Source organism: Heteronotia binoei, chromosome 5, assembly GCF_032191835.1.
Source record: "Heteronotia binoei isolate CCM8104 ecotype False Entrance Well chromosome 5, APGP_CSIRO_Hbin_v1, whole genome shotgun sequence".
Taxonomy (NCBI): Eukaryota; Metazoa; Chordata; class Lepidosauria; order Squamata; family Gekkonidae; genus Heteronotia; species Heteronotia binoei.
Window position 1 is genome coordinate 60,902,429 of NC_083227.1, and position 18,641 is coordinate 60,921,069.

An 18,641-nucleotide genomic window follows, 5' to 3' on the forward strand; every position below is an offset into this window, starting at 1 on the left:
TTATCAAATGTTTTATATATATACACACACACAATATACATACATACAATAGAATCAAATATATATATATATATATATATATATATATATATATATATATATATATATATATATATATATATATATATATACGTTATATTGTAATTTGCTGTTCAAGTCTGATTCCATCCTGTTTGACAAAGCGTGCATGGCACACGAAAACTCACAGTCTGAATAAACTTTTCCGGTCTAGATGGAACCGATTCCTTGAGGACATAATTGGGGGAGGCGCTATTCTGAACTTTACGGTAGGGGCGACACTCGCTCCTCCTCTCCCTCCCTCGTCGCTGCCCCGGCCGCCGCTCTCGGAGTCGAGCGAGCGTGGCGCTGTGCGCCACCAACTCCCTCCTTTCGCACAATGCCTCGGGCAGCGAAAAAGCAGCTTTAAAATGTCAAGGCTGGATCCAATTTGCCAGCGAGCGTGCGAGCGGCGGCAGCGGGAGGAGGATGCTGAGGGGCGAGGCGGCGGCGTCTCCGCGGGGCTGAGGCTGCCTGGCGCATCATGAAACTCTACTGCAAAGTGGTGGCCCTGGCGCTCTGCCTGGGCATCCTGCTCTTGCTTTACCTCTTCGTGGGCAACGCGGACGAGCCGCCGTTGAAAGTTGCCAAAGGGAATCGCTTGGCTCTCGTTTCCTCTGGGCCGGGGGCGGACTTGGTGGCTCCGGCGCTCCGGGCGCATTTCCGACCTGTCCCGCCTGCAGCAGCGGAGCAAGAGGAAGAGGCAGCTCAGGTTTCCAGGCGGGAGCCACGTCTCCACAAAAAGCCAGGCAAACGGAGCGCTGCCAGAGGGAAGTTTGCAAACGTTAGGTAAAGCCGCATTCGCTGCTCCCCCCCCCCTCCTTTGCGCGCATTGTCTTTTGTATGTCGATGGCCACGAATTAGGGACTGTATGTTTGAGTCTGGGAGGGTGGGCTGGGCGTTTTGCAGAGAGGGGCCTCTGGAAGCTCCAGCCTCAACTTGGAAAAGAAATGGTGTTCCTCAGCATGTCAGCCCTCCCACCCAAGGAAGTGGGCTTTGCCTCCCAGAAGCCTTATCCTGACAAGAATTCCATGAAAGTTCCATTGTTTTCTATGGAAACGAGTTGCAAGAATGTGGGGGGCTAGAGCCACTTCACAAGTTACAGATTAGCATGCATGCCACAGTGCCACACCATAGGAAGAAGATGCATGCCCTGTTCCTTCTCCCTGGGGAGCTGTGTTTGGCTGTAAGTGCCAGGTCGGTGACAGAAAATGTGGCCTATGTATAATGACATGTGCCATGGTATACAGGAATGCATAATGCTGCCTTAGACACAGTTAGACCATTGGTCTGTCAAGGTCAGTATTGTCTACTCTGGCTGGTTAGTGGCTCTCCAGAGACTTCACTGTGGAGTTTCATAGCAGCTAGTAACTGGAGATGCCAGGGATTGAATCTGAGAACTTTTACATGCAAAGTGGTGAGTCACAGTGCAACCCTTTGATGTCAGGTATTAGGGCTGAGTTGTGGTTGGGGTATGCACTAGGTATGCACACTTTTGGTAGAGATGGCTAAGGTGGAGATGTGATAGAAGTTTATACAATTATGCATGGGGTGAAGAGAGTTGACAAAGATAATTTTTTCTCCCTCTCAGTAGATTCAGGATGAGCAAAAGGAAATACTTCTTTACACAGTAAGTGATTAAACTGTGGAATTTGCTCCCAGAGGGTGTAGTGATGGCCACTGCAAAGAGCTTTAGAAGGGGATTAGAGAGATTTGTGGAGGGAAGGTCTGTTAATGGCTACTAGCTGTGTGATTGAATGGAACCTCCTCATTCAGAGGCAGTAAACCTCTAAATATCAGTGCCAGGAGACAACATCAGTGGAAAGTCCAGGATTTTGTGTTGTTAGCCCTTCAGAGGAGGCCACAGAGTGAGACAAGATGTTGGACTAAGTGGACCACCGGTCTTATCCAGTAGGGCTCTTCTTATATTAAAATACAACAAACAGATGGATATGATCCATTTCTCAACACTAATAACCATGGAGTTTGCTGAAAAGCAAGATTTAGTATTTATCAGTAGAAGGTTTTGTATCATACCTGAATATAAAATGTCAAGTGAGATGTGCCCTTGGAGATCTACTAGATTAGTCTATAGCTCTCAACCCATACACTGAAATGGATGACAGAAGACTTGGTCTGCCACCAGAAGCTATGGGATAAAAAATATAGATCCTTCCCAGAAAGGTTTTCCTGGATCAGCAATTAAAGCTGTCCTGAATAAATTCATTTTGAAGACTAATGGTGCTCCCCTCTATTCTTAATCTTGATTATTTTCTTACACAGAAATAATTTTCAGTTCAGAAAAAATGTGCACTATCACTGGTGAAGTAGAGTATGCCGTGGCTTCTTGATCCATGTATTCATGCCAAATAAACATTTACCCTGCACTTCAGTAGTGAGAGCAGACATATTTTTCATTGCCTTGTGCAAAGTGAGACTTTTTCTTGGGTTTGCTCACTGATGCATAAAAACTTCCAGAATGGTGTTGTGTAAAGGACAGAAATATTGTGCTTCCCCCTTCAATTCCCACCCCCCCCATTCATTTAGAACATATTAGACTGCTGCAGGCATTATGCCTCTCCCCGTTTCCCATTCTCAAGTCTCATTGAGCGTACTGATGTCTCTTGTAAGGTAATATTTAGGCAGAATTTTAAGCAGACCTTTTTAAAAAGCATGTTTCCCTTGACAGGCTTTCTTTTGAACCATTGTGTCTAAGCATGGATATTATTATTATTATCATCATCAATATAATAATATTAATAATCCTGCTAGGACACAGCAGCTTCAAAAGAAAGTCCGTCAAGTGAAATACACTTTCTTGTATTATATGTTATATATTCTAGATACTTTGTATTGTAGTCCTACCTGAGTGATGCTCTTTTAAATCCTCTGATTTAAATGGGATTAGAAAGACATAGGTCTGTTTAGGATTGAGGTATAAATGTACTTTATCCCTTTAAATTTTTAAGAGAAATTTTGCAATTACAAAGTATTGCAAAAAGCTGTATCTGAGCTACAGTGAAAATGGTTGGCGCTGACAATGCATTTTCCCCATCCATGATAGTCCCAGCTTCCTGCATAGGTAATAGATGCATGAACATAGATCCAGATGGGCAGCCATGTTAGTCTGTAGCAACAGAACAAAGTTGGAGTCCAGTGGCACCTTTTAAGACCAACAGAGTTTTATTCAGAATGTATGTATGCTTTCATGTGGATGAAGACCCTTACTGAATTCATTCATTCAATAATACCACTATTTAAGTTTCAGTGATAGTTCAGAATAACTGTCAATGCTAAAAGTTAAATGTGTGCTGTCTTCCCTCCCCCACCCTGTGAATCAAAATGGAGGGGGGGGAGTCATGACAGGTATGCAGCTTTTTCTATACTTAGCAAGGCTAACATGACGCTGAAGAATTCACTGCATGGCCACTCTCTTTAATTTAGACATTAATTGGACTCTTTTTTGATATAACTTTAGTTAGCAAAACATATTGCAATTTATAGCTTTTATGTTGTTGTTGCTGTTGTTTTTAAAAAAGTGAAACTGAAAAGCTGGGAAATAATAGATTTTTAATTCAGAAAAGTATAGATAATTGCTGTGTAGTTTCTCTGGACTTGGAGACTGCGCTCCTGTCTCTTTTCAGCATTGCTGTGACCTTATCTATCAAATAAACCCTGTGTGTCTTTGATTCATGATTTCACAGTGATATCCTGAATGAAAGATTGCCCTATTCTCCAAGATCTTATTCTCTGCCCTATTAATGCATCTGGTTTCTTACCAGCATTGTATCTGATTGAGAGCAAGGGATGTTTACTGTGACCAGGACAGGCTCACGGACTGAATTCAAATGGATATATTAAGGCAGGATTATTTTCCATTAGCGACTGTACCTCCCAAAGTCATTTTTCTTCAGAACATATATCTTAGATTATCAGGGAACTTTTGAGCAGCGCTAAATGAATGAGGAGCTAACGCGGTAAAAACTATCCTGGAAAGGGTAAACAGGTTGAGTTTCCTATTTAAATTAATATGTACAATCTGATGTTCTGAAGCTTGATTTTTATCTGTGTTTTATTTTAAATATTTCTTACAAAGTTTGGGCTGGCAGGGACTGTTAATCAATGTAGAAAGCTGTAGAATACAGAAATAGGGATGCAGAGTACCTAGCTCTCCATTTTCTTATACTATGGTACCTTTCACTCAGTTACAGTATGTCACAGAAGTGAGTACACCCCCTCACATTTTGTAAATATTTAAGTATATCTTTTCAGGTGACAACACTGAAGAAATGACACTTGGCTACAATGTAAAGTAGTGAGTCTACAGCTTGTATAACAGTGTAAATGTGCTGTCCCCTCAGAATTACGCAACACACACCCATTAATGTCTAAACTGCTGGCAACAAAAGTGAGTACACCCCTAAGTGATAATGTCCAAATGGGGCCCAAGTAGCCATTTTCCCTCCCTGGTGTCATGTGACTCGTTAGTGGTACAAGGTATCAGGTGTGAGGGGGGAGCAGGTTATTGCTCTCACTTCCTCATACTGGTCACTGGAAGTTCCACATGGCACCTCATGGCAATGAACTCTCTGAGGATCTGAAAAAATGAATTGTTGCTCTACATAAAAATGGCCTAGGCTATAAGAAGATTGCCAAGACCCTGAAACTGAGCTGCAGCACGGTGGTCAAGACCATGCAGCTGTTTAACAGGACAGGTTCCACTCAGAACAGGCCTCACCATGGTCGACCAAAGAAGTTGAGTGCCTGTGCTCAGCGTCATATCCAGAGGTTGGCTTTGGGAAATAGACGTATGAGTACTGCCAGCATTGCTACAAAGGTTGAAGGGGTGGGGGGTCAGCCTGTCAGTGCTCAGACCATACGCCACATGCTGCATCAAATTGGTCTGCAGGGCTGTCGTCCCAGAAGGAAGCCTCTTCTAAAGATGATGCACAAGAACGGTTTGCTGCAGGCAAGCAGACTAAGGACATGGATTTCTGGAACCATGTCCTGTGATCCGATGAGACCAAGATAAACTTATTTGGTTCAGATGGTGTCAAGCATGTGTGGTGGCAACCAGGTGAGGAGTACAAAGACAAGTGTGTCTTGCCTACAGTCAAGCATGGTGGTGGGAATGTCATGGTCTGGGGCTGCATGAGTGCTGCCGGCACTGGGGAGCTACAGTTCATTAAGAGAACCATGAATGCCAACATGTACTGTGACATACTGAAGTAGAGCATGATCTCCTCCCTTTGGAGACTGGGCCGCAGGGCAGTATTCCAACATGATAACGACCTCAAACACACCTCCAAAACGACCACTGCCTTGCTAAAGAAGCTGAGGGTAAAGGTGATGGACTGGCCAAGCATATCTCCAGACCTAAACCCTATTGAGCATCTGTGGGGCATCCTGAAATGGAAGGTGGAGGTGCACAAGGTCTCTAACATCCACCAGCTACGTGACGTCATCATGGAGGAGTAGAAGAGGACTCCAGTGGCAACCTATAAAGCTCTGGTGAATTCTATGCCCAAGAGGGTTAAGACAGTGCTGGAAAACAATGGTGGCCACATAAAATATTGACACTTTGGGCCCCATTTGGACATTATCACTTAGGGGTGTGCTCACTTTTGTTGCCAGCAGTTTAGACATTAAAGGGTGTGTGTTGCATAATTCTGAGGGGACAGCACATTTACACTGTTATGCAAGCTGTAGACTCACTACTTTACATTGTAGCCAAGTGTTATTTCTTCAGTGTTGTCACATGAAAAGATATATTTAAATATCTACAAAATGTGAGGGGGTGTACTCACTTCTGTGACATACTGTATATACCTTTTTAAATACAAAGCAGGAGTTAATTCTCCGAAGATCTGTTGATTAAAGTGGGAATAAATTTAGTGAGTTGTATTCTATATATTGGCTAAAAAGCACATGTATGTTCCCAGGAGTTTAAGGCATTGAATTTTTATGGAAGTTTTGAGTCTCAGTTCTGTAACTGTGATAGCATTGCAGCTCAGTCAATAGTCTGGAACTTTCATACTGAGAAGTAACAGCCTGCTTTGCAAGGCTTGCACAATTGCACAGGAGCTACAGAGCAAAACCTCTATTTTCTCCATTGACTGAGGCTCCTCTCTTGGGAAGGAAGGGGATGCAGAAAGAAGCCTTGGGGCTAATTTATTTGTGGCCCCACATAGCTGCTACAAGTATTTCTGTTGGGAATTCAGAACTGAATTCCTTGGTACATTTGGGTCCAATTTGGATTAGGACTGCAGAGCATGGGGACAAAGGACTAAGCCCACCCCTATGTCATTTTTCAGATCTGAAATGGCACTAGGGAGCTGCTGTTAGCCCTGCTGGGGAAACTCGCATGTACTAATGGTTACACATAAGTATCCCCAGCTAGGCAAACAGCTGCTTCCAAAGGCTATTTGAGGTTGAGAAAATGGTGTCGAGGGGAACTTAAACATTCTGTCTCTGGACATCACAGTCCCTATCTATGTTGGCCCAGCAGGTGCACAGGAGATTCTAAGCAATTAAATCCCATCCCATCCCATACATGTCTTTCGATTTACATGTGGGAGAAAGGAATACTTTATAACACATAGATCAGCTTTGTGTTTACCTGTTCTTGAGACCATTTTTGCAGATTGGGAAAGTTGCTTTTTTGTGCTTGAGGATCTGTATGGCCTGACAGTTAATTTATATTTCTATAAATGCAATAATTGTTTTAGAATGGTGCCAGTTCAAGAGCCGCAGAAGTTCTGAAATTTCATCATAGTGACCCTTTTTGAGGGCTGCTGGATCCGTATAGGATTATACCAGGGGTGTTGAACTCATGAGGGTCGGATCTGACATAAATGAGACCTTGTTGGGCCGAGCCATGTTGGGCTGGGCCATGTGTGTACCTATTTAAGATTAGGTAGCAGAGATATAAATTTTATAAAGAACACTGTTCTTAAATAGTCTTAAATAGATTTTTTTTTTAAAAAAAACACAACTTAAAACATGCTTAAAACGTTAGCACTCATTGGTCTTAAAGATGCTTTCTTTGTATTTCTCTCATGGGATCCAGAGAACTGGGCAAAGGAAGCTCTGGCTCTTTCCTTCCTTCCCCAGGAGACTGGGGGGACAAGGAGCCTCAGCTAGTAGAAGGAAGGAGGCTTGGCTCAGTAGCTCTGATGTGCAAAAGAGCAAGCCTTGAAAAGCAAGCTGTTATGCAGAAGGAGGCAAGATATAGGGAGAAGAAAGCAGTTGTTTGGGGGCTAGATTCGGTCCTCAAATTCCATGTTTGACACCGGTGGATTATACCATATAGCAGTATACAAGTGGGATTCAAATTAATTGCTGTATGGCTGCTACAAGGTATTTGGTGGTAAGGAAATGGTCTCTTGTGTTTGATCCATGGTGGCTCTACTAAATAAATGAATATAACCATGCATAGAATTGTGTTTATGTTCATTTGGATGGTTCTTGTTAAGGGGTGAGATTGTGTCTTGATAGGACAACTGCTTTGCATGCATTAAGACACAGCATTTCTAAGCTAAAATGCAGAAGGTCCTCAATTCAGTCTCTATCCAATTAAAACAGTCAGACCATAGGCGATGTAAAAGACTTCTGAAATCCTGAAGAAGTGTTTCTGGTCAGAGTAAACAGTACTGACCTTGGTAGACTCAATGATCTGACTCTGTATAAGGCAGCAGTGCACATTTGTTAGGTGTGTGCATGATTGTAGCCTTAGTATTTCTTTGCTTAGTATTAGCCTAAGCAACATACGCTTTTATACTACAGCCTGACACGCCAACCTTTTTGAGCCTGTGGGCAGCTTTGCAATTCTGACACAGGGCAGTGGGCACAATCACCAAATGGCTGACACAGGAGGTGGAGCCAGTAACAAAATGGCTGTCATAGGAGGTGGAGACAACTTAGTATTTATTTACAAATGAAAATTGTAAAGCACATTTCCAAAGAACAGAATTTGTTATCAGTTTCATCTTTGGGAAGCAAGCAGAAAGTGACATACTGTGCCAGCCTAGTTGACTCTAATGCCCGATTATGTCCCACACATGGTTAAGACAAGGCAATAGAACTTCTAAGCCTATCTTTGTCAGAAAGCTTTTAAAAACTGGAATCAGAATGGCTTGAGACTGGTGGGATTCAAACTATTTAAAGATGAAGTGAACTGCCTTGATTAAAAAATCCCTCTTGGTCTTTTGCCACAGAATGCACATGCACTAAATCCATCACTGCTGGGGATGCTGGCAACTCTAGATGCACTTGAGGGGCAGAAGTAGATGGTGCAGTCCATCCCATTGCACATTTGATGCCAGGTATCAAGTGATATTTTTAGGAAATGTTTCTCTAGGTCAGGGGCCCCAGTGTGGTGATGATGATGATGATGATGATATTGGATTTATATCCCGCCCTCCACTCCAAAGAGTCTCAGAGCGGCTTACAATCTCCTTTACCTTCCTCCCCCACAACAGACACCCTGTGAGGTGGGTGGGGCTGGAGAGGGCTCTCATAGTAGCTGCCCTTTCAAGGACAACCTCTGCCAGAGCTATGGCTGACCCAAAGCCATTCCAGCAGGTGCAAGTGGAGGAGTGGGGAATCAAACCCGGTTCTCCCAGATAAGAGTCCGCACACTTAACCACTACACCAAACTGTGGTGCTTATAAGTGCTGTGGTGCCCAGCAACGCCTCTCCTGGTGCCCATCAAGCACTTTGAAAAAGTGGGAGGGACTTGGTGGGGCATTTGCCCAGCAGGGTTTCTGATTGGCTAAGCAGATTAAAAAGCATCCTGTTAAACAGCACTTTTGCCAGAAATGTCGAATTTTACTATTTGAGTTATTTATAACCTCGCTCCCTGACTTTTTTGGCTCTCCTATGATAGCTTTTTTGTTATTGGCTCCATCGCCTGTGTCAGCCATTTTGTGATTGTGCCCACTGCTCTGTGTCAGAATTGCATAGGTGCCTGCAGGCTCAAAAAGGTTGGGTTGCCAGGTTGTAGTATAAAAAGTGTATGTTGTTTAGGCTGTCAGTGTTCCAGGGACTACCTTGTAGAGACAAAGATAATTATTATAGCAAACAGTGTAAAGCAGGGGTCCCAAACTTTTTTGACCCAAGCAATTTAAGTTTTTACTAATGACCAAATATAAGACAGAAATAGGTGTTGGGGCTGTCAATGGGAGCTGGTGTTGGTTGGAATTTCAGTGCCTTCTTTTGCAGAGTGCTTTTCTGATCTTTTTCTGTTCAGTTCCAAAATGAAATAAATGGGGTGGAGGAAAGATTGTGCTGTGGCCTGTGGAATCCCCTGAGGGGGAATTCCAGTGAACCCCCACCCAACCCCAACACCAGCAACTCGGTGCCAAGAAAGACAGCTTTGTCAGAGCTGACAATGGCAGCTTTGTAAAAATGGTTGCATGCTTGGAGAAACAGTTCTGTCTTTCTCTTCTTCCCTTTTTCCTTTATCTGTTTGGGCCATAGGAATTTTTTTTTGGTGACTTCAATGCCAGAGTAGGTAAAGACTCGGAAGCCTGGAAAGGAGTACTTGGCAAACACGGCATTGGCAACTGCAATGACAACGGGCGCCTCCTGCTAGAATTCTGCATGGAGCACCAGCTCACCATCACCAACACTATCTTCCAGCAGAAGAACAGTCTGAAGACAACCTGGATGCACCCACGGTCCAAGCATTGGCACCTTATCGACTACATTCTGGTGCGCCAGAGAGACCTTCGAGATGTCTTACACACCCGAGTAATGCCCAGCGCAGAATGTCATACGGATCATCGTCTTGTACGCTGCAATCTCCGTCTTCACTTTAAACCCACACCCAGGAAAGGAGGTATCCCTCGGAGGAAGTTTCAGGTTGGCAGCCTCCAGTCAGCCGAAGTTAAAGCTGCCTTCCAGGCAAAACTCCAGTCAAGAATTGAGGACCTCAGTTGCCCCACAGACCCTTCTCCAGAAGCACTCTGGGAACACCTAAAAACTACCGTCCTGCAGATCTCTGAAGAAGTCCTCGGGTTCTCCACAAGGAAGAACAAGGACTGGTTTGATGAGAACAATCAAGAGATCCAAGAATTACTGGCAAAAAAGAGATCTGCCTACCAAGCACATCTTGCTCAGCCCTCCTGTCCTGGGAAAAAAGCAACCTTTCGCGCTGCATGTAGCAACCTCCAGCGCAAGCTTCGAGACATTCAGAACGAGTGGTGGACCAAGCTTGCAGAGAGAACCCAGCTGTGTGCAGACACTGGTGATTTAAGAGGGTTCTACGAAGCCCTGAAGGCAGTATATGGTCCATCATATCAGGCTCAGAGTCCCTTGCATAGTGCAGACGGCCAAGTGCTCCTCACAGACAAGGCATCCATACTGAACCGGTGGTCAGAGTATTTTCAGGTTCTCTTCAGCGCCAACCGCGTAGTTCAAGATTCAGCAATCCACCTCACCCCACTTCAACCGGTGAAAACAGAGTTGGATGAGATCCCCACCCTAGAAGAGACTGTTAAAGCCATCAAGCAACTGAAAAGTGGCAAGGCAGCAGGAGTTGATGGAATTCCACCAGAGATCTGGAAGCATGGGGGCACAGTACTACATAGCTCACTTCACAAAGTACTTGTCACCTGCTGGGAACAAGGCAAATTACCACAGGACTTTCGCGATGCAATCATCATCACCCTATACAAGAACAAAGGGGAAAAGTCAGACTGCTCCAACTACCGGGGGATAACCCTGCTCTCCATCGCAGGCAAAATCCTTGCCAGAATACTCCTGAACAGACTGGTGCCCACCATTGCAGAAGAACTCCTCCCAGAGAGCCAGTGCGGCTTCAGAGCTAACAGGAGCACCACCGACATGGTATTTGTTCTCAGGCAGCTCCAAGAGAAATGCAGGGAACAGAACAAGGGTCTGTATGTGACTTTTGTCGACCTTACCAAAGCTTTCGATACCGTTAGCAGGAAAGGCCTGTGGCAAATCTTGGAACGTTTAGGATGTCCCCCAAGGTTCCTCAGCATGATCATCCAGCTACACGAAGACCAGCGAGGCCAAGTCAGACACTGCAACGACCTCTCGGAGCCCTTCCCAATAGGCACAGGTGTAAAGCAAGGCTGCGTTCTCGCGCCAACTCTCTTTACGATCTTCTTTAGCATGATGCTTCAAAGAGCCGCAGTAGATCTAGATGAGGACGATGGTGTCTACATCCGCTATCGCACCGATGGCAGCCTATTCAACCTGAGGCGACTAAAGGCACACTCCAAGACAATGGAAAAACTCATCCGAGAGCTACTGTTTGCTGATGATGCTGCACTCGTCTCCCACTCGGTATCAGCTCTGCAGCATATGACGTCCTGCTTTGCAGAGGCTGCCAAGCTATTCGGCCTAGAAGTTAGTCTGAAGAAGACAGAAGTTCTCCACCAGCCTGCACCCCAGGAAGATTATCACCCTCCCTGCATCACTGTGGGTGAATCAGTTCTGAAGACAGTCCAGCAGTTCAGCTACCTGGGGTGCATCATCTCCTCAGATGCCAAGATCGACAAGGAGATTGACAACAGGCTGGCAAAGGCAAACCGTGCATTTGGCCGACTGCACAAAAGAGTGTGGAGCAACAAGCATCTGAAAAAAGGCACAAAGATCAATGTTTACAAAGCGGTTGTGATGACAACCCTCATCTATGGCTCCGAATCGTGGGTTTTATACCGTCATCACCTGCGACTCCTTGAGCGCTTTCATCAGCGCTGCCTTCGCACCATCCTCAACATCCACTGGAGTGACTTTGTGACCAACACTGAAGTCCTCAAGCGGGCAGAGGTTACCAGCATCGAGGCACTGCTGTTGAAGACGCAGCTGCGCTGGGCAGGGCATATTTCTAGGATGGAAAACCACCGCCTTCCCAAGATTGCCCTGTATGGCGAACTCTCCACCGGCCATCGAAATAGAGGGGCACCAAAGAAGAGGTACAAGGACTCCTTGAAGAAATCCCTTAGCACCTGTCACATCAACCATCACCAGTGGTCTGACCTAGCCTCAGATCGCAAAGCATGGAGGCACACCATCCACCAGGCTGTCTCTTCCTTTGAGAACACACGCATAGCTGGTCTTGAGGACAAAAGGAGATTGAGGAAGAATCGCACTGCTACAGGACCAACCCTAAATCAGACTTTTCCCTGCAGCCGCTGTGGCCGGACCTGCCTGTCCCACATTGGTCTTGTCAGCCACCAGCGAGCCTGCAGCAAACGTGGACTATTGCACCCTTCTTAAATCTTCGTTCGCGAAGCCAAGCCGAGAGAGAGAGAGAGAGAGAGAGTTTGGGCCATCCTGTGTGCCCCTTGCCCTTTTTCTCTGCCTGCTGCCCTCTGCTTTTCCTCCATTCCTTCTGCTTTATGTCAGGCCACCCACCTACTTCTGCCTCTTTTATAGGGTTGCCAAGTCCAATCCAAGAAATATCTGGGGACTTTGGGGGTGGAGCCAAGATCAAGGCTCCAAAGGGAGTTCTGGCCATCACATTTAAAGGGACGGCACACCTTTTCAATGCCTTCCTTCCATAGGAAATAATGGATAGGGGCACCTTCTTTTGGTGCTCACAGAATTGGACCCCCTAGTCCAATCTTTTTAAAACTTGGGGGGTATTTTGAGGAGAGGCACTAGATGCTATACTGAAAATTTGGTGCTTCTACCCCAAAAAACAGCCCCCCCAGAGCCCCAGATACCTGTGGATCAATTCTCTATGATTTTCTATGGGAATAAATCTCCATAGGGAATAATAGAGTTCCCAGCAGACATTTCCCTCCCCTCCCCCTGCTTTCTGACGACCCTGAAGCGGGGGGGGGGAGGGCCTCTAAACTGGGGGATCCCCTGCCCCCACCTGGGGATTGGCAACCCTACTCTTTTACGACCCAACCTCCTCCCTTTTCCTCTCTTCATCCCACACTTATACTGAGTTGCCCTTTGAATCGAACTCTCATGCCCTGTGAATTAACCTCTGAAGTTTCAAGTGTTTCCTTCAGCTTAAGGCAAAGAAGCAATAATGGCAATTCCTTGCTCTGCTGCAGCCAGCTACCACACCCATTCAGTGGCAGCAGCACTTCTGTTTAGGTGGCATGGTGTGGGGAATCTCCCTCAGGGGAATTAAGCACAGCTTGTATCCTTGGGAAATATAGCAGTTCTTTTATTCTGGTACACATGCTTATTTTGCCCTCCCCCCTTTTTTTTGGTCACTCTTATGGTCCATCTGTGGCTATTAGCCGCAGTGTGTGTGTGTGTGTGTGTGTATTTTGGCCACCGTGTGACACAGAGTGTTGGACTGGATGGGCCATCGGCCTGATCCAACACGGCTTCTCTTATGTTCTTATTCACTTATCTGGTATCAAAATATTGGCCACATTTTCCACCTACAGCATGCCCTAGGTCACTTTTGGAGGTGGGTTTTTGACAGCACTTTCATCAGGAATATCTTCAGGCCATGCATTTCAGTGCAACAGAAGGGAAGTGTAGAGTATGGAAATATGATGAGAGAACCAGTGCTTTGGGGTAAACTTTGCATTTTATTATTCAACATTCTTCCTTTACCATTCAAATACCCCTTCCCTTTACCAGTTTAGGAATCTGCCAGATATCTGGAAAACCTTCAAGCTCCCCAAAGATTCAGGAGATCTTCAGTATTCACCCCAGGGCAGTTGCAAGCCAGTTTGAACAATGTGTTGCCCAATATATCAGTCCTCCCCTTTTGGTGGACTTATGTGCATTCCCATGGCAGCTTTCCTTTTGGGAGAGCAGTGGGTGACAGGATTGGGTATTTCACCATATCCTCAGTAAAGCCAGATATGTGTCAACTCCAGTCAGCTGCCTAACTTTGCAAACACAGAGCACCTGCCATGCTTCTGTGGTCACTGTGTGCCATTAAAAGTGAAGTTTGCTGTCACAGTTTGCTTTACTTTGAAGAGGAACAGGAAAGACTGTGCTGAGAAAGTCTCCCAAGTTCACCTTCTATTCAGACATTGCATTTCTCATGTGAGGAGCACATGTCTGGGGCAGGCAGTTTCCCCCAGTGTTGTCCCCCATGTTCAGTTAAACAGGTCTTCTCTGAGGGTGAAATTGGGTTGTTTTTACCACTGTGTGGCAACTTCTTCTCATAGTGAAGATTCACACTGAACCACCTGTTGTGACACCCCCTCCCCCAGCATTGCACACTCCACAGATATGCATTTTGAATTCCATTTGGTGAGAAGACAGGGGAGTATTCGTACTATTTTGTAGACAGATGCATTCTCTTAGAAGTAAAGACATAACATATGTATTGTAGCCACTGCTGATCAGAAGCAGACTACAGAGGAACATCTTGTGTCACTTTAGATTTTAAAAGGTGCTATGATGTATAAAGTTTCTCCCATCAACAAATGCTTTCCCTTACACAGAAACCACTTCTGTTGAGGAAAAAAGACTTAGACATTTGCGTAGAAGGCATTTGTGCATATGCACAGCCTTTCACACAGTGTAGCCCCAATTTTAATCTTAATTACTATAGTTGGAAACAATGTTCCCTCTAAGTCGGAGAGTCTTGTGAGCAAAAATTCTACTTTGTGAGCTACTGGCATTAAAGTTGTGAGCTGCTGCATAAATTAGTTTGCTCTGGGGGTCATCCTTCCTGAGCTAAGACAAACATGTGTGAGCTGAGGCTAAAAATCTGTGAGCTAGCTCAAGCTAACTCAGTTTAGAGGGAACACTGGTTGGAAATGGTTTATTCTGAATAATATTGCTGTTCATTTTACAGTAAGTACTCTACTGGAATAATGGCAGGCAAGGTGAATGCTGGCAGGGCATAGGTGCAGTAAAGGAGTTTGCATATATGAATATTGAAGAAGTTAGCTAGTACTTTTGCCAGACCACAGACACTTTAAATCTTTGTATTTATAACGGTGAGGCCTGTAAGCTTTAATAAAGCCAACTTTTCTGGGAATCCAGTACATGTACTGCCACGTTGGATCAATTTGATAGCATGCTAAATGATGGAGCAGATGCTTTGTATTCAGAAGATTCCAACTTAGTCTAACTTAAGAATGTTGGGATGGAAGTACACATTAGGTGGCTATCCTGACTTTTTTTTTAATATTCAGAAGCAGCACTGGGAGGCCTGGGTTTGGACTGGAGCTATTGCATTGTAACAGGGATTCCCCTCCCTCCAACAGTAATACACAACTTCCTTGATAGAAATCCATGGGTTGCTGTTAGCCACAGAAGCGGAAAAGACAGGTAAGGAGAGAGTTCCTGCTCTGCCCTTACTGGTAGTAATTGCTGCTGTGGGGCAGAGAGTTTTAATTGAGAAAATGCATGGATACAGTCATCTCTTCCCTAGACTAGGTCATAAGAACATAAGAGGAGCCATGTTGGATCAGCCCAATGGCCCATCTAGTCCAACATTCTGTCACACAGTGGCCAAAAAAACAGGTGCCATCAGGAGATCCAGCAGTGGGTCAGGACACTAAAAGCCCTCCCACTGTTGCCCCTGCTCAAGCACCAAGATTACAGAGCATCACATGCTCCGTCTCAGGGGGTATCAAACTCATTTGTTATGAGGGCTGTATCTGACATAAATGAGACCTTGTTGGGCCAGGCCATTTGTGTCATAAAATGTAATTCCAGGTAGCAGAGATATAAAATTTTTAGGGCACAGACAAATACAACTAAGGATTTTTTTTCTTAAAATAAAACATGCTTAAAACATTAGCATGTTTGCAATAATTTGTTTAGCAGTTTGACACCTCTTGCTCTGAATTGTATCAAAATCTGGAGACAGTATCTGTGCTGTAGCAATCTTGAGTATGCTGATAAGATATGTATCTGTAAATTGCAAGCCTACTTTTGATTTATTGAAATTCACTGAAAAAATCTCATTGTCAGTGCTCTGTGCCTTAGGACCCAGGGGAAAACATGAAATGGCTGGGCATTGTGAGCTTTTGTACATATATTGTTTTATGTACTGATCAAGAACATGTAAAGGCACCATGACACAGACTGAGGACTATTTTTTTGTCTGTAAAACTATAATCTTCCCCAGAAAAAAAACTGTAACTTATATGAGACTGGATCAGCGCATGAATACAGTGAAAAACGGGAGGGAACCGAGTTGCACCTAGGAGACCCCTGACAAAAGGAGCTTAAGAACAGGTACACACACACACACACAGAAAAGGAAGGCAAAAAGCTCATACCTTGAATAAAACTGTGTTAAAGGTCTTAGTGGTGTTTTTTTCATTTATTCAGTGGGATTGAGGCAGTTGAGAAAAGCAGCCTCCACTCTTTCCCTCTTCCATCTCTCTGTTCCCCAAGGGAGGAGGAGGGAGGAGAAACTTCAGCCAATGGAGGGGCTTGGATCTGTAGCTCTACTGTTTAAGAGAGCCAGATTCTATCAATCACACAGCAGAGCTACAGATCCAAGCCCCTCCATTGGCTAAGGCTCCTCCTCCCTTGAGGAAAAGGGAAAGAGCAAGAGGCTGCTTGGCTTGGCTGCTCTGCACAGAGATACAGAAAAAATGGTGACCAAAGGAAGCAGGAGAGGGAGAAGGAAGCAGATGAGAGCCATTTGCTTGCGGCCTGATTGGAGCCCTGTGGGGCATGGATTAGGCCTGTGGGCCGCACATATGACACCCCTAACTATACCTTCTGGCTAATAGCCACTGATGGGACCTCTGCTCCATATGTTTAGCCAATCCTCTCTTGAAGCCTTCTGTGCTTGTAGCAGCCACCACCTCCTGTGGCAGTGAATTACATATGTTAATCACTCTTTGGGTGAAGAAGTACTTCCTTTCATCCATTCTAACTGGACTGCTCAGCAATTTCATTGAGTGCCCATGAGTTCTTGTATTGTGAGAAAGGGAGAAAAGTGCTTATTTCTCTCCCTTCTCTATTCCGTGCATAATCTTGTAAACTTCGTCACCCCTCAAGTTATCATTTCTCTAAGCTAAAGTGCCCCAAGTGTTTTTAACCTTTCTTCATAGGGAAAGTGTTCCAACCCTTTAATCATCTAGTTGCCCTTTTCTGCACTTTTTCTGATGCTATCTTTTTTGAGGTGTGTTGACCAGAACTGCACACAGTATTCCAAACAAGGCCACACCATCAATTTATACAGGGGAATTATGATATTGGCTGATTTGTTTTCAGCTCCCTTTCTAATAATTCCCAGCATAGCATTGGCTTTTTAAAATTTCAGTTGCACAGTTTTGACATTTTCAGTGAGTTATCTACCATGACTCTGCCAGTTCAGTCCCCATCAACATGCATTTTCAGTCAGAATTTTTAGCCCAATGTGCATTACTTTGCACTTGGCCATTTGAACCTCATTAGCCACATTGACACCCACTCGTCTAGCCTCAACAGATCCCTTTGGAGTGCCTCACAATCCTCCCTGATTCTCACCACCCTGAACAATTTAGTGTCATCTGAAAACTTAGTGACTTTACTGCTTACTCCCAACTCCAAATAATTAATGAACAGGTTAAAAAAGCATCAGATCCAGTACTGAGCACTTGTCCCACTGCTTACCACCCTCCACTGTGAAAATTGTCCATTTATAACTCACTTTCTATTTCCTATTAATTAGCCAGTTTTTGATCCACAAGAGGACTTGTCCTTTTACTCCATGACTGATGACTCTTGAGCTTACTAAGCAATATTGAATTAATTAATATTCTAATAGCAGCTGCCAGATTTATAATAGCCTCAAAATGGGTTGACAAAACTCCTCCATCCATTGAGCAATGGCTGCTCAAACTTTGGGACTTATTCCTTCTTCACAAACTAGCCTACAATACTTATAAATATCAGTAGATTGCTATGAATAAAGAGTTATGGCAGTCTGGTTCCCCTTAGTCTCATACCTGATGGAACATGAAATTTTACCTAATAATCCGTCTTACTGGAGTCTGATATATTTTTGACCTCTTAATTAACACCTTTCTTTCTTTTTCTTTCTTTTTTGAGGGGGGTGGGTAGGAAGGGCTGAATTGTGCATATGTAATGTATAACTTAAATCTCAAGTTTGTCTGTGTACTGATTTTATACTAATCTAAATAGCGGAATTTCTTGTAATGTTTTATTTTTTTCTCAATAAACTTGTTATTTTTTTTAAAAAAACCCATAAGAACATAAGAGAACCTCTGCTCCATATTTTTATCTAATCCTTTCTTGAAGCTGGCTATGCCTGTAGCCGCCACCACCTCCTGCGGCAGTGAATGCCACATGTTAATCACCCTTTGGGTGAAAAAGTACTTCCTTTTATCCGTTTTAACCCGACTGCTCAGCAATTTCATTGAATGCCCACAAGTTCTTGTATTGTGAACTTTCTCCATCCCATGCATGATCTTGTAAACCTCTATCACGTCACCCCACAGTCGACGTTTCTCCAAGCTAGAGCCCCAAGCATTTTAACCTTTCTTCATAGGGAAAGTGTTCCAAACCTTTAATCATTCTAGTTGCCCTTTTCTGCACTTTTTCCAATACTAGAATATCTTTTTTGAGGTGTGGTGACCAGAATTGCAGACAGTACTCCAAATGGGACCGCACCATCAATTTATACAGGAGCATTATGATACTGGCTG

The 18,641-nt window shown here is 44.3% G+C and overlaps 1 protein-coding gene across 1 annotated transcript in view; it reads left to right on the forward strand.

The window, feature by feature from the left end:
• The first annotated feature begins 333 nt into the window (after positions 1 to 333).
• The window catches only part of GXYLT2 (glucoside xylosyltransferase 2), a 38,399-nt gene continuing 20,091 nt past the window's right edge, over positions 334 to 18,641 (forward strand). Inside the window, exon 1 of the mRNA XM_060239556.1 lies at positions 334 to 846. Coding sequence (XP_060095539.1) covers positions 542 to 846 — 305 coding nt within the window. The 5' untranslated portion in view covers positions 334 to 541. The remainder of the gene's footprint in view (positions 847 to 18,641) is intronic.